Source organism: Colius striatus, chromosome 15, assembly GCF_028858725.1.
Source record: "Colius striatus isolate bColStr4 chromosome 15, bColStr4.1.hap1, whole genome shotgun sequence".
In the NCBI taxonomy this organism is placed as follows: Eukaryota; Metazoa; Chordata; class Aves; order Coliiformes; family Coliidae; genus Colius; species Colius striatus.
In genome coordinates this window covers 5,179,850-5,194,632 of record NC_084773.1, presented here as the reverse complement: position 1 = coordinate 5,194,632, position 14,783 = coordinate 5,179,850, and the positions used below count along the sequence as shown (strand labels likewise).

Genomic DNA, 14,783 nt, shown 5'->3' with positions numbered 1-14,783 from the left:
AATGACTAGTGTTTTCCTTAAATAAGGCCTTGCAGCATGTATTTGCCACTATTTCCATATGGTACAACATAGAAATTTGGTGTCAAAGACAGAATGGCAGCTCAAAGACTTCTGCAGGGGGAGCCTGCCTTTCTCTGGAGAGCATTTTTCAGTGTTTGGGACCCATGAAAACTAACAGAAGTTTTTCTTGTAGGAGCTCTGACATTTACAGCAACATTTAAAGTTTAGTTTGATTGCTAAAGTTAACTTTTAAAACTTCTTAACAAAACCATTTAAGCAATCTAGTGAAGTAGGTATTGGATTCCAGTTTTGTGGTGCTAGTTTTTAAACATCCAATCTTTACAACAAGCAAAACCAAAAACAGCTCCGGAAAAAAAGACCCCTGGGGCGTATAACCCTTGGAGTTTCTTGTTTATGCTTGCACAATACTGTTCTGCTTTTCTCATGCTTTACAGAGTAGTGTGAATATTGAGGTTGGCAGGAGTGAGGTCTCTTAAGAGAGAAAAAAGGCAGAAGAAATAGTTGTTTTGCAGCTCTGCACAGTAGTCGCTGTTTGCTTTGGTCGCTCTCTCTTGCACGTGGGTGATCTCAAATACCTGCTTGCTGCCTGGGAGATGAGTGCCTCTGCCTCCTCCTTTACAGGATGAGGAGTTTGTTCTACTCTACACTTAGGCTAAGGATATTTACTAAAGCAATCAGCATTTATGTAGAGGTGATAGGAGACTCATTAAACTGGTGAATGCATGTGTCAGAGGAACAGGTGTAAATAGATTTGGTAACTGCAAGTTATACAAACTTGCATTCCACTGACTGTACAGTAAAACACGCTGATGTTTTTCTTTCTGAAGTGGGTCATATGCCCCTCTGCTGACTCTCTCTGAAAATAGGTATCAGCAGCAGCGGTGCAGAGAAGTGTTAGGAATAAACATCTAATGATACCTACTATATTTCAAATCAAAGCAATCTATTGTCAATATAACCTGTTAATTCTGTCAGTTTTATCAGGAAATACAAATCACAGAATGCCGCTGTTCCCTCTAAACAAAATGATTCTTGTCCACTCTTAGCTCCTTGCAGGTCCCATTCTGTCAACTATTTTGGTGTCCTCCTCGGTGCTGGCTTCCCAAGTTCACCTTCATTCCATATTTACTTTAAGAGTCAACAACAACTGATTATATTTTGAAAAAAAAAAAACCCACCAAAATCTGATGTTTTTTCTTTAGCAGGAAAGGTATCTGCTTAACTACTGGTCAACTTGGCAGCAAGAGGAATCCATGAAGTGCTGAGTCTGTAGAAGGCAAAGGTGAAGAACTGGAAGAATGAACCAATTCCTGTCCCTACAGAGGTTTTCTGCTCCCAAAGTACTAGTAAAAGATGAAGAGATGTTTGTTATTGACATATATGGATATTAAAAAACCCCAACACTTTCTCAAACCCAGCAGCAGCTCATCTCCAGCAGATGCAACTCAATGACTTTGTCAGGTTTTATCCCTTCAAAAAGCTATTTCTGCATGCTGTGGGAGTGCCTCAGGAAGGAGAGTAATGAAGCTATTGTAAATATATATGCCTGAATGTGAATACGAATTAAGGTGTGACTGAGCAAGTTGGTTTTTTCTGAATCAACAATGTACAAACATGCTCACCTATTGGCCACTTTCTGTTTGCTCTTTTCACAGCAAGGCAAAACTCAACAGCCCCAAACCAAACAAAAACACAAACAGCTGTCCCCTGCTCACTGTTGAAACAGAAGTTGGGCATGTTTAAAAAAATAAATAATGAAGGTTTCCACAGCAACCTAAGTTCTGTAGTGCAAATTGATGACTTTCGTTCTGGTTTATTACATAACGGTGGAACAGATCTTCTATTAAAAGTGTTGGGTACGTCTGAAGTTACATTGTTAAAAAGTTTAGTGTGACCCTAGAACTTCACACAGAGCCATTTATTTACAAAGGTTTCTGGAAATGCTGTGGACAAAGTGTTGTTTTCTGCCTTTAGCTTTGGTGAGGGCTCCGTCTGGGGAAAAGCCACCAGTCTGGCAGAATATTTGCAGTGATGGAAACTTCAGTTACAGGCTAAGTTTTGAGTTACATGTTTCAGCATCTACCTTGCTGGGAGGAATTCGAATCCAGCTTTTATGGAAAGAAAAGCCAGATGAACTCAGAGATCTAAAATCTGTTTCAGATTTTGAGGTACTGTTTGTTGTGCAACCGGTACAGATTTTGCCAGCTCCTTGGAGGCTTTGGAAATTAGTAAAACATATAAAATTAGAGCACAGCATTAAACAAATCTCATCCCGGTGTGGAGCAGCAGGTGTGCACAGCAGCAGGATCTCACCGGTGAGGTAATAAGGCAGGAAACAAGAGTTTCCTTCACCAGCACTGACTTTGGCTTGGAAGTGTTTAACGCACATCCTTGCCCCAGTCCTGTGTGTGGCAGTCGCTGCGTGTGCCAGACTCAGGCTCAGGTCTCTGCTGGTTTCCCGGGGAGGCGGGGTGACAGGGCCTTTGCGTGTCTCTCCCTGACTCCCCTTGGTGCCGATTCTCTTTTCCTGATTTCTTGAAAGAATTTTAGCTGCTTATTTTTTGCTGTTTCCCCCCCCTAAGCCGACTGACCGACGGGAGAATAAAGTTCCGGTGCTTGCTCTGAGGGGAGGCGCGAGGCTGAGCCATCGCATGCAGACGCCCAGGGCCCGTTTCATCAGCAACTGGTGGCGGTGGGGGGTGGCTGTCGGGCCACCCGTGTTTACCAACAGGGCCGGTGCCCGCGGCAGAGCCGTCGGGTGCTGCACTGCGCCGCGGGCTGTGGCCGCAGCGCCCACGCCCCGGGGGCCGCATTGTCCCGCTGCGGGCCCGCGGCTTCGCCCCGCCGGCGATGTTGGGGGGGGACGCGGCTGGCGCGGGGCGGCGCGGAACGGGACCGGGACCCGGACCCGCCGCCCCCCCCGCCCCGGGCCACGCGCCGCCGCCCCCGCGCCTCGCGCCCGCGCGCGCCTCGTGGGGGGGAGGCGGCGCGAGCCGCGCATGCGCGCCGGGCACCACCGGGAGGAGCGGCGGGGGGGGGGGCGCGGCAGCCCGAGTCCTTCGGCGGTGGCGACGACGACGACAGGAGCGGCGGCGGTGGCGAGGAGGAGGAGGCGGCTGAGGGCCGCCGAGCTCCGCGGGGGTCGCCGCGCCGGCAGGGCAGGAGCCTGCTGAGGCGGTGCGGCCGCGCTAGGAGCGGCGCTGGGCCGGCGGCGAGCGTGCCCGCCGGGCGCCGAGGGGAGCGGCGGCTGTTGCTGCCCGGGCGGGCGGGGGGCGACCTCCCCCCCCCCCCCCGCCCCCGGGCGGCGGCGAAGGACCCCTCGGCGCGGCGGCGGCCGGAGCGCGGGGCGGGGGCTGCAGGCGCGGCGGCCGCGGAGCGGCGCCCCCGCTGGGGGGGGGGCGAGGGGGAGGAGAAGCCGCCCCCGCTTCATGAGCGGCGTTCGCCCGCCTCGCTCTGCCCAGGGGATCCGCGGCCGTGGCCGGCTGCCGCCGCCGCAGCAGCAGCATGTGGAGTCCGACCGAGGAGGAGAAATACGGCGTGGGTAGGTGCTGCCACATTCCCTCTCCCCCTCCTCTCCGCCGCCCCTCCGCGGGGGTGGCGATGGGTGCCTCGGCGGGCTCCCGGCGCTGCCCGGCAGGGAGAGCGCGGCGGGGCTGGCGCGGAGGGCACATCCCCCCTCCCCGCGGGGCCGTGGGAGGCTGCTGGCGGGGGGGCGGCGGTGCTGCCGTTTCCCTGCCGCCCCGCTCCCGCCCGCGCAGCCCAGCACCCCGCGGCTGTGCGGCCAGGGGGGGCCGGTCGGGGTTATTTCCCCGAGTTTCTCCGCGGCGAAGCAGCGGGCGGCAAGAAAGAAAATGAAATTCAAGTAGACTTCGGGGCCGGGCGCTCGGGTCCTGATCGCGCAAATAATCAGAAAACGAGTCGCTGAGCTCTTAATCAACTTAAGCGTGCGATTCCTTTTTTCCTCCCCGTTTTAATCTGCGGTTTGTGGTGATCTTGTTTGCGGGGAGTTGGGGGAAAGGGGCCGGCGGCGCGCGGTGTCATTAGGGGGCGTCGGTGACGCACCTGTTCGAGCGATGGCCCCGGCAGCGCGCCCAGGCCGGGCCCGGCGGGCGGCCGCGGGGCTACGGGGCTCTGCCTGGCCCCGGGGCTGCAGCCTTCCTGGCGCATTGCGATCGGTAACGACGGCTCCCCCGTTTCCATAAACGCGGAGCGCCGTAGTTTTTCGTTATTTATGGTAAATCAGGTTTTACCGGCGCCTCGAATCGTGTTTGTTGTAACGTGAGAGATCATCGTGGGTGTCTTTGTGTCTTAGTACACGGTAATTTCTGAAACGTTATGCCACGGGCTTTCTTTAACTTCACTTTTGCTTGGGTTTATTTATGTCTTTTTGTAACTCTTGACTTGTATAATAATAAAAGTAGGTAGTGCCTGCCCCGGTTAGTTAACTAAATGGTGCATTAAATTTATAGTTATCAATTGTTCACATTGATTTCTAGGTTCCCTAGTGTGTAATGATGATTGGTTTCTGCAAGTACATATACAAAAATAAACAGTCTACAAAGGTCTGCTAACCCATACTGTACAGTAACGTTTTGACAGTTGATGTGTGAGCAATCAAAAGCCTTAATGTCCCTGGTATTGACGACACGTTTTGAGCACATAGTCAACAAGCAGCAGAAGATACCAGTACTTTTGGTTGATTTTTAAATCTTGTGCAACAAATACTTTGTGTAGCACATTCCATGGGTCTTCATAATGAACAGAAGTAATGAATCCACTTTTGTTCAAAAAAAGCATAATCAAATACAGTGTGTTGGGTGAGAACCTGTAAGTGTAGGGCAATATACACAAGTGGCATAAAGTAACACAGGAAAGTCATTAACTACTAGTCATTACCTACATTACCATTAGCTACTGTTGCTATGTTTGTCAGTCACTAGGAGTAGATGAAGTTGATGAGCTTTGTTACATCTCAGCCTGATGTCCAGAGAATGCAAGGTATCCAGACTCATACCTTCACTGTTAATGAGGGACCACCTCCATTGCCCTAGGAGTAAACTTGCTCTTGTAATTGTTATTAGAAAACAGCTGTCAGATTTTGTTGGTTTTCCTCTGTTTCATTTTGTGTAGTCACTTTTCTTTGCTGTGTTGCAGGGCTTGTGAGGCAGAGGTTTGTTTGTTTGTTTGTGTTTGGCCCATGCTCTGCAGTAAGAAAGCAGATCTGCTGCCTTAATGGAAAAGTAGGTGAACTGATTTTTTCTAATGCAGACATATGTAAGAAACAGACAGGAAATCTCCATTCAGGTTGTAAACAAGTCTAGAAGAGGCATCTGGGAAGAGAGTAGTGAATGGAAACAAGGGTTATTTCAATGAATTTTCTGTAGTCTCAGGAACATTCCAGTGACGCTTCTTTCTCATTCTCAGACAAGGCTACATGTAGGTAGGTGACACATAGTGGCCAAGTCTTGAGAATTTTGGCGATCTCTAAGCAACTGGTTTTTGTTCTTGGGTAGCTTTAATTACTTTTCCTGTAATTGAAGTTGGTTGATAATCCTCCAGAGAGGAAGAACAGGTGAAAAAATGCCACTTACAACTGGAGTTTAGTTACCATAAGTGGGGAGAGGAGTACTCGTTTTTCAAGAGTAGACCTGTCATTGCTTGCTGGAGTGGTTATTTTTGTCTGTTTTGGAGAAACTGGTTTATGGAAGGTGTAGAGCCAAGGTTTTACAGTTAGGAGGTGCACTAGCAAAAGAAAAAAGAAATAAACAGACAGAAAAAATAATTTGGGTGGGATTTTTTTTTTTTTGCTGATGCAAATTATTCTGATTTCATAAATAAAATGTGTAAAAATAGTGTCCTTGGCATGAGTTGCTGAGATGAAGTTATGCCTTGGGCTCCAGCAGTTTGCTTTTATTTCAACTAGTGTCTATCCCCCAAAAACCTGTGTGTTTTCTCTGTATTGTTAAACCCTGACAAGTTTGTGATCTGCCTTTGCATTAAGGCAATAGACACTATATTCCGGTCTATATCAGTTGGAGGGGAAGAAACTCAGTCATTTCTGTAGCTGGAACACCGCAAAGAGCTTTCTGGTGAAAGGTATGTCTGGGCCTCCAGGCACTGCACATACCTGTTCATCAGAACCAAGGAAAGTGAAAGTGTCATCTAAAGAAGTTAATTTGTGTGTTGTTCTCTTTGTTGAACATAAATTGCGATCTGTGTCACTTTTCTTATCCGAGCAGTTGTTTCAGAGATGGTAATTTATAGAAACCATTCCTTCAGAAGCACACCACATTCCCTCTCTCCACACGTGGATATAGAAGGGCTTTGTATTCCACACTGGCTTTCAAACAGTTGGAGGCAAAGGTGGTTCTTACGTGCTTGCAGGAGCCCCCTTCACAGATACCATTGTGGAGCCCCCTTCACAGATACCATTGTGGAGCCCCCTTCACAGATACCATTGTGGAGCCCCCTTCACAGATACCATTGTGGAGCCCCCTTCACAGATACCATTGTGGAGCCCCCTTCACAGATACCATTGTGGAGCCCCCTTCACAGATACCATTGTGGAGCCCCCTTCACAGATACCATTGTGCAGCTGCACAGAGGTGCAAAGGAAAGCCTTGAATGTCGGTGGCTTTTTGGTGGATCTGAAGTTCTCTTTGCCTGTCTAGCTGCAGTTAAAAGAAGTTTTCCATGCTTACAGTTGTAGAACACCATTGTCTTGCCCAGTTCTCATACCAATCCTAGTGTACTTCTGCAACAAAGGTGTTAAAAGGTTGCTCAGGGTATTTCTAAAGAAATTATTAAATTAAACACTCCCTTAACAACGCTACAGTTCTTCCTTGATTGTGTATCTCAGCTGCTATAGCAACTACCTGGTAGCTGTTGTGAATAAATCCCTTCTGTTCTATTTAGAAATACTTCTGCTCAGTGACCCTAGTCCTAACTACAGGTTTAAAACTTCAGCCTCCCTGCTGAAAACAGCAAACGGTTCTTCCCCAGATGCTGAAGATGACCTGTCATGAAAACAACTGGGGAGATTTCTAAACCGATTCCTGAAGAAGGCTCTCTGGCCCTCTAGTGTTTTAGTGTTTTTAAAGCAGTCTCTGCCTCTAAGAAAATATTTATTAAAGTAATCTGATTAGTTACATTATCTAAACCAAGTATTAAATATTAATGAATTAAAAGAAAAAGCTAAGCAGAGAGAACTCTGTAGTAAATAACTGTTAATTAAAATCTGGCAAATGTGTGAAAGCTGATTATGTGTTTCATTAGGCTGTCAGTTTCTGCTGCTTTATTTTTGTGAAAGGAGCACATCTAAGTGGTTCCCAATAAGGTTTTGTGGGGTTTTTTAATGTAGTTGATCCTGTACTTTGTGTGGCTGGCCATATTAAATATGGATGTTCTAAATCACACAGAGGAAGGAAAACCTGCCTGTATAAATGGTACTTGCTCTTAGTTTATGCAAAGAATTGGTGTTAAAACCTGTTAATTGTTTAATTTAAAATGAATTCTTGAATATCTTTAATCACACAATTGGTAACAAAGAAAAGGAAATCCATAAGCACAAATAGATATAACTAGTTAATTTCCCTTACTCCTACTAAGAAAAGATGGGATGTCATAACGTCCTAGTTACAGTTCTGTCCTGCAGTTTCTGCTTTTTGACCATTATGTTGTTTTTTAAAATGATTTTATTTTGCCTGTCACTAAACCTCGGCTTGCACATTTCCCAGTTCCTACTTGTGTCTGGAGAAACAAGACTGCAAAACTTGCAAGAAGTCTGCCTTCCCTCACCAAATCTCTTGGCAAACTACTCTGTTCTTACCTGCTGAAGGACAGAATGCTTGGGGCTGATTGATGTTGTGGTTTCTCTGTATCACTGAAGCAGTTTGTTACAGGTTGAAAACGAAAAGTTTCAGAGAGACAGCAAAAAGTCCCTCCCCCAAATTAGGGTAAATTCCATCTTCAGTAATCTGGAAGCAATATCAATTATTGCCAATGGATTCTTTATTATTTCATCTTCCCTTTCTTATTTTATTGCCAGAAACAGTAATTGTCTGGCAGCAGGAGGGAGGTGACTAAGGATATTCTTCAGTGATCTATCTTGGAACCAAAGCTGTATGGAGGGATGTACTTCTAAACCTTCTGTGCAATGCGGTTTTGGGAGGTTGTGGTAATACCTGGGGACTTGCTCATTAGTCAGGAAGACTATGTGATCTGTGAATTTGAGTAATTTTTAGTTCCCTTCAATATTTTGTGCCTAAGGGCCTTTTTTTTACCCTTAGGGCTCAAGAATTGTCAGTCAGGGGTCATAAAAGAAATGTATATGTGATATTTGATGGAATGAGAAGTGAGTCACACCTTGAAACGTCTCTGGGAATGAGCAACTCCCAAGATGCACCCAACTGGAGACTTTCAGTACAGAGAGGAAAGTTTAGTGTCACTTAGCATAGTGGGCAGTTTTAGTTTCAGTCTAGTGTAAATCTCAGTTCCTGCTGTTGCTGAAGTAACTTGGAGATTAAATATTGTGGAAAGACACTAATATCTTTTGACTCATTTATCCCAAAAAAGACTAACCAATAGACATTGTTGTTGCTTTGGTGAATACCTGATCTGCAGAGCTGGATGAGAATTAACCTGTAAGACATTGCTGGTTTGAGATCACATGAATACTGGTTATCCACAAATACATTTCCAGTAGAAATTAGCTAAAACTTTCTAAATACAGGAGGAATGAAGCTGAGAAATGGTTTTTCAAATTGCTTGCAAAAGCAAGGAATACAGATGTGTATGTTTAGCAGTTTATCATGTGGTTTCGATTGGAATGTAGGTGTGATCTTAGAGTAAGAAGTGATACTTGATAGTCTTGCAATATAGGATTAAGCTTTGATGGTTCTGAGGCAGTTTTCTCCATATATTTGTGTTCTGTCATACTGTGTATTCAGGTAAGACCTTCAGGACTTCAGCTGCTTGCCAATAGAGTGGGGGCAAAAGAGATTTCTCTCTGACCACAGTGCAGAATGGATTTTGTATTTAGGCTGAATTCTTAAGGGTGGAAATCCTTAAGCGTTCAGGCTTTCTGTCCTCGCCTAACAATGTCTCCTGTCTAGTATTAAGTTACATTTTATGAGAGTTTAGACATACATTTCCTAAAATTTGATGCAAGTTGGTGGCTGGGTGGGGAAGAAAGAACTTAACTAGAGTTTCCATGGGTAGAGTGCAGATTATCAGCTACTGACTTGCTGAAAAGAATGGATAAGGTTCTGTTGGGGTTCTTCCTAATACAACTGTTTGTTAGTTTGCTGATGAACATGAAGGGAAAGCTGTTAATTTGAACATGGGAGTGACCTCGAGGGTGCTTTGTAGACAGCAGTGCTCAGGAACAGGACTGGGGGTAGCAGAAGTTTAGAGGTCTGATGGTAGTGTTCTGTTTGTCATGGGACTGCTGATGAAATGCAGGGAATGGGAATATCTGTTGGTAAGAAACTAGGCATTTCATGTTTGTTCAGGAAACAAGTTATTTTGCATGTGATTTTATTCATGCAGCAGTTATCAATACAACTAAAACCAGGGTACATGCTGTGGGTACTCCTTGTTATAAAATTTAGGTGATTCTTTGGTGTTTTGTATTTCTCTGCTTTGGGTTTAAACTCAAATGTCAAGTCTATAGGACAGGAAGGGAGATTGTTCAGAGTTAAATTAGTGGGGATCATTTATTTAAGGAATAGGAAGTTGTTATGTGATTATGGGGTGATGGTCCAAGTCATGGTTTGCTGTTGTACGTAGGAGGAAGAGAGGAAAGTTGATATTAAACCTTCTGAAAGTAGCTTTCTTGCTTCATAGTCAATAGTGTAGCCCAGCTGGAGTTGAGTTTCCCTGTCTCACAAAGCATTTATCTTCAGCAATTCTGTACTGAAAGTCAGAATCCAAGATAAACTTCAGGGAAACTTGTAAGAACTATTACCAGAACTTGTGATACAAAACATTCCCCACCACACATTTGGTGGCATTTAAAAGCCCAGAAAAAGGGGATAATGGGAATGAGGAAGAGTTCTTTGTCTTCATGGCACATGTAGATACACAAGCTTTTCTGCTTAATATGTTGAACATTTATTTAGAACATAGTTCTTACGAAGAAGAACTGTAAATCCCTGATGATGACCAACAACTAGTGCTATTGGTGGCTATACACTTTTCACAGATCTATTCCTTTGAGAAATGGGAGCTTTTTTCAGTTGTGGATATGAAAACACTGACCAAAGAGTGGAAAGTCTTTGAAAGATTGTTCAGCGTTAAAGCACCTAATGCAACTTTTTGTGCTGCTTCAGAGGAGATTTGGTTAGTTTGTGTAGTGAGTTGTTTATTATGTTCTTTCCTCAGCTGTGGTGTTCACTGAGGAAGAGGCTAAAGGAGGCATACAGCAGGATGTTGGTTCAAAACCAGTTGCAATTGACAGAAGTTTTTCCACTGATTGTTTATGTTGTGAATCAGCGTTAATATCACTACCTTTTACTCTTTTCTTTGTTCTGTTTCAAAGTTGTTATGCTCACTGAACCTCAAGGCAAAGAGATGAAATACCTCACTCAAGTGACTGATACTAAAATCAAACCTCCATTCAGGTTTTCACATGTCAGAAATCAACTTTGAGCTCTCTTCCGAGATTCTGAAAGCATCCCTTAAGGTTTTTTGTAGCTGGAATTCCCTCCTTTTAGACGTGTTTTAGTATTTGCTTAAACAAGTCTTTAGGCAAAGCTTACTGAAGGTATTAGGAGGACTGATAACCATGGGTTTGAGAAAGCTGTGCTTTCCAGTATAGTTGTGAGGTGATTACTTCTACAAGGGTAAGACTTCCCTCTTGTTCCACTTCAGCAGTTGACTTAGTTTTCTTCTCTTGGATCTTTCTGGATATTAAGCCTTGAGAAAAGCTTATGACAACCAACTCTTGTTGATTAAAAGCAGATAATTTTGCTTTCAGATGTAAGCTGATCGCAGCTACTCTCTGAAACTCTGTGCGTTTGAACAGCAGGGGACTCTCTCTTTCCTCTAAATATGTTTATGGATGAGATGTTTATGCCAACTGTTAATTTAGTGTGCTACCCTTTCAGTCTTCTGATCTTGATAAATGAAGCCTTTCATACACTTTGGAGAAACCCAGAGAACTGTTCAACAGAAGCCAGTTGGGAGCAATATATAACTTTTAACAGGCCTATTTGGGTGTTGGGATTCTATGATTCTACTCTAGGTGGTCCTGCTCTGGCAGGGGGGTTGGACTAGATGATCTTTCAAGAGCCCGTCCAACCCTTAAGATTCTGTGATTCTGTGAAACCCTTCACAGGAGAATATCAGCGTTAAATAGGCCTCATAGGGAGCACTGTGTATATTTCCAGTAACTGGGTCTAGATCTGGTAGGATAGGAGGAGATGTTTTATTTCATCCATTTCCTCCATTTTAGACAAAAAAGCCAACAGAAGTGTCTATGTAAAGTTACCTGCTTCACCTAGGTGCATATTCTCACCTCTTGAAGTTTATATATATGGCAATATTATATACACGTGTCATGATTTTGTGAGGAGCCACTTTTGCTTGGTACCAGGGGCAGGGGGCTGCAGTGCAGGCCCAGTAAGAGTTCTCGGACCTTCCCCTGGCTTTAGGGTTTGGATCTACCTCTTGCCTGGCTGTGCCAATCCAGCGCCTTTACTGGCACTAGTTAAGGAGGTGAATTTTAAATGTATGGAAGAGAAGGACAAGATGGAGGTGACCACACAGACCCCACTGTCAGGAAAAGGCAGAAGGAGCAACGCTGGATCAGAGACATCCTTGCAGCCCATGACAAGAAGTAGAGACCCTGTGACACAGGGGATAAGAGCTGGAGACTCTCAGAGGGAGCAAGCAGTTTAGACTCCAATCTGGAGAAGATGAACTGGGGTTGAAGTGGCCTGTGGGAGCAGCCCAGGGCTGCCTGGTGTGTGGGAGACCCCAAGCTGGAGCAAGGGAGGGCTGGCGAGGAGCCCTTCTCCTCAGGAGTGCAATAAGAGGCAAGAGACATCAGGAAAGGACTGACTGCACCCCCCATTCCCTGCCCTGGGGACTACTGATGGGGGGAGGAGGTAATGACCCAGGCCTCAGGGCTCTGAGCACAGGAGGAGAGAAGGGATGGGGGAAACGTAATCTTAAAGAGCTGGTTGCACTTCCATCGTTTGCCCTGCTCAGTGTAATTTTTCTGTTGGATATTTCTGTTTGTTGTGTTTTAGTTGGAGGTGGATTAAATTAAGTTTTGTTGTCTTCCCCAAGCTGAGTAGCCTGGTCTGTTGTGTCCAGGACCATAAGCAGCAATTACGCCTTCCCCATCCTTCCGGAGCTCTGAAGTCTGTGGTACTTAAGTCTAATCGTGGGCTTTTGTCCCTGGATGGGCCTAAACCGCAACAACACAGACAGAGCATGTATACACAAGTGAGGAAGTGTCAGCCAATGTGGAGTAAATGATCCAAAAGCACATTTATATGAATTTTTTACATGAATTATTGTAAAAGAAGGTTGTTGAAAACTGTGGTTTGAACTTTGATGCTTTGTGATGTTTTCCTCTCTCTCTCTAAATGCTCATGAGCTGAACGACAGGCAACTCAATTTTGGATAAACCAAATGGGCAACAGTCAGGTTTCATCGCATTTGGTGAAGCAGGATCAACATTTTTGTGATAACTTTGCCCTGGCATCTGCTATGACACCCTGCACAGGAGCCTCACGCTACCTGTGCGCTCAGCCTTGCCTCAAGAGAGTGACTGGGTGAATCAGCTACGCGGCAGGGTTATATTGACTGACCCTTCCTCTGCTGATGACTTTGTTAGTGTGGGGAGAGCAGACCCAGGGCACAGATGGGCCCGCTCAGGGAGCTGACAGGCCTGGGCCTGCTGACCGCGTGGCTCCATGTCCGCCGGGAGCAGCTTGTGCCGCTGCTGTCGCCAGCGCTCCGCCATGCGCACAGCCATTTCCAGCTCGCCGTTCTCTTTCAGCCTTTCTGAGCACCTTGATCTGATTGGAATTACGAGCAGAGTCACTCTGACGTGTTGTTGTTTTGTGTGGGTTTTTTTTCTGATTAATATTTGATGATCTCTGTGGTCCAAAGGTTTTACCCCAAGGAAGGTTGCTCTTGAAGCATGGGTTTTGCAGAAACAGCTTCTCTTTTGTTCTGGGGAAGTAAAGGTAGAAAAAGGATTCTCTCCCAAACTTTCATTGTCACAACAAGGCCCTAAACTCCAACTTCAGATATTCTTGGATTTTTATCCTCTTCTGGATTTATTAAGTTTCAGGTTGCTGGCACAAGACAGTATTCTTTTAATAATGAAGAAAAAGTTGGTTATTTCAACCTGGCTGGAGGATGCAATAAAAAGAGATTTGGCCAATGTTTCAGATGACTATGGTAGAATTAAGTAATGTATATTTGCTTCAGTCAAGATTAGAAGAGGTAAAAATACTTTAGGCCTCATTAAAAAAGCATCTCCAATTATATCAGGCAAATAGTTTGGGTTTTTTTAAATTTTAGTAGCAAATAGTTTACCAAAAAAGGTCAAATTGTCTTCATTTGTCAACAAAACTTTCTTGTGTAGCAGACAGTATAGGCTGAAGTACAGAGTTGTCATTGAAGTTGCAGGAGCTGGCATACCAATAAATACACTTTTATAAATCTGCCCTATTCTCCCCTCCCTCCTCCTCATAGGAAGTGTGCAAACCCACTGTAAATGCCAAGGTACCTTCAGCATGTTGTGGAGTTATTTAGCAGTTAGACGGGAGGACTAGAAATCTTAGGATATAGTCAGTGTGAAATAGGGTAGGATGTAAGGCTGTGTTTCTGCATGTGTGAGCATGAGTCAGGAGTGTTCTCTTGTAGCTAGCCACGTACCAGACTGCAGCCCTGTATAATCAGGGTGTTGGTGCAAGTGATCATGGCTTTGGGGAATCGCTTTTGCGGCTGCATCGAGAGCATCTTACAGGAGCTGAGGAGAGATGGTTAGGAGGTTGGAGCACACAAAGAGAGAGAGGGAGTGTGAGAGATCTAGAGTGATACAACGTGGAGAAGAGGAGGATAAGAAGAGGTCTAGGTTGTGGTTATGCTAGTGTTTAGGGAGTTAGGGAAGACAGGGTAAGACATTTCTCAGTTGCACAGTGAAAGGAGGAGCAGTGGTGGCAAATAATGGTAAGGGATGGTGATTTCCACAATACCTGTGGTAAAGCACTGGAGGAAGTTGCTTGGAGAGGTGGTACATTCTCCATCTTCCAGGATATTCAAAACTTGACTGGTTTTTCATTTGATGTCGTAGTGTTCAGCAGTGAAGTGTAGCCATTTCTGCCTCACATTTGCAGTCTGGAACGCAGCAGTGCAGAGCAGCTTCATGCTCCTCTGTGCAGACTCTGGTATGGTCAGTGTTTTTTCTCCTCTTTGCAAGTTAGATGTTGGAGAGAAAGGGGTTTCAGAAACTGAAGCAGCTTTAGTCTCTGCTTAAAAAAAGTGAAGAAACTGCTGCATTTACTTCCCACATAGAGGAAATGATGTATGGATGAGGGACTTTCTGTACTGCCAGAGTGGAAGCTGATTGAACTGATAGCTAGAGGAACGGATTAACAGGAAGGGGATGAGTAACTCGGAGAGATGCCTGCAAAGCTAGAAGCTCAGACACAGTTCCTTAATATAGCAAAGGTAGTGGACAACACAGTTGACTTTTGGTTTGTTTCTTCAATTCTACTTTCTGCCAGCAGGATGTGCAA

At 45.2% G+C, this 14,783-nt stretch overlaps 1 protein-coding gene across 6 annotated transcripts in view; it reads left to right on the top strand.

Annotated features, from left to right (window-relative positions):
* Positions 1-3,435: 3,435 nt before the first annotated feature.
* DOCK3 (dedicator of cytokinesis 3) overlaps positions 3,436-14,783 on the top strand; it is a 199,864-nt gene continuing 188,516 nt past the window's right edge. For all 6 annotated transcript variants that reach the window (XR_009819784.1, XM_062008169.1, XM_062008167.1 and 3 more), the window contains exon 1: positions 3,436-3,562. Coding sequence is in view for 5 of the 6 variants with exons in the window: in XM_062008169.1 (XP_061864153.1) it covers positions 3,526-3,562 (37 nt within the window). In the remaining variant the exon portion in view is untranslated. The remainder of the gene's footprint in view (positions 3,563-14,783) is intronic.